This window comes from Dendrobium catenatum, unplaced genomic scaffold (genome assembly GCF_001605985.2).
Source record: "Dendrobium catenatum unplaced genomic scaffold, ASM160598v2 original_scaffold_226884, whole genome shotgun sequence".
Lineage (NCBI taxonomy): Eukaryota > Viridiplantae > Streptophyta > Magnoliopsida > Asparagales > Orchidaceae > Dendrobium > Dendrobium catenatum.
Window position 1 is genome coordinate 1 of NW_021545293.1, and position 753 is coordinate 753.

Consider the following 753-nt stretch of genomic DNA (forward strand, 5'->3'; position numbering starts at 1 on the left):
CGTCGACGACGACCCCGCTTGCGGCCCATTAATCGACGCCGTCGCCATCCGCACCCTCTACCCTCCCCGCCCCACCAATAAAAACATCCTTAAAAACGCCGGTTTTGAAGAAGGCCCCATTTTTCTCCCCCACGCCAGTTGGGGAATCATAATTCCCCCTAATATAGAAGACGACCACTCCGCACTCCCTGCCTGGAAAATCGTTTCTCTCAAGGCCGTTAAGTACATCGACACCGCGCATTTCGCAGTGGGGGAGGGCCGCCGGGCGGTGGAGCTCGTCGCCGGGCGGGAGAGCGCGATTGCGCAGACGGTGAGGACTGTAGTCGGGCGGGCCTACGCTCTCACATTTGCGGTTGGAGACGCGCGTGATGGGTGCGTTGGGAGTATGGTGGTGGAGGCCTTTGCGGCGCGGTCGTCGGTGAAGATACCGTATGAGTCGAAGGGGAAGGGTGGCTACAAGCGCGCGGTGTTGAGATTCACGGCTATCGGAGAGAGGACTAACGTTGTGTTTCAGAGTTCCTTCTATCACACGCGGGATGATGGCGCACTTTGTGGGCCGGTTATTGACGATTTGCTTCTCGTTAGCGTGCGGGCCGGGCCGGCTAGAATTTCCCACCGTCTCTAAGCCAACACTCCTCGTGGGCTGTTGTTTGTGGGTACCATGTATGGTTGGGCCTCATTTAGTTATATATATGAAGTTTTTATATATAATTAATTGTGTTTTTTTTTTGTGTTGTGTTAATCAATGATTGG

General features: G+C 54.7%; 1 protein-coding gene across 1 annotated transcript; it reads left to right on the plus strand.

Moving 5' to 3' along the window:
* Positions 1 to 4: 4 nt before the first annotated feature.
* LOC110094555 lies at positions 5 to 753 on the plus strand (the record flags this gene model as incomplete). Its single annotated transcript, XM_020819821.2, has 1 exon — positions 5 to 753. A coding segment is annotated over one exon (621 nt), but the record flags the coding sequence as incomplete, so codon positions are not given.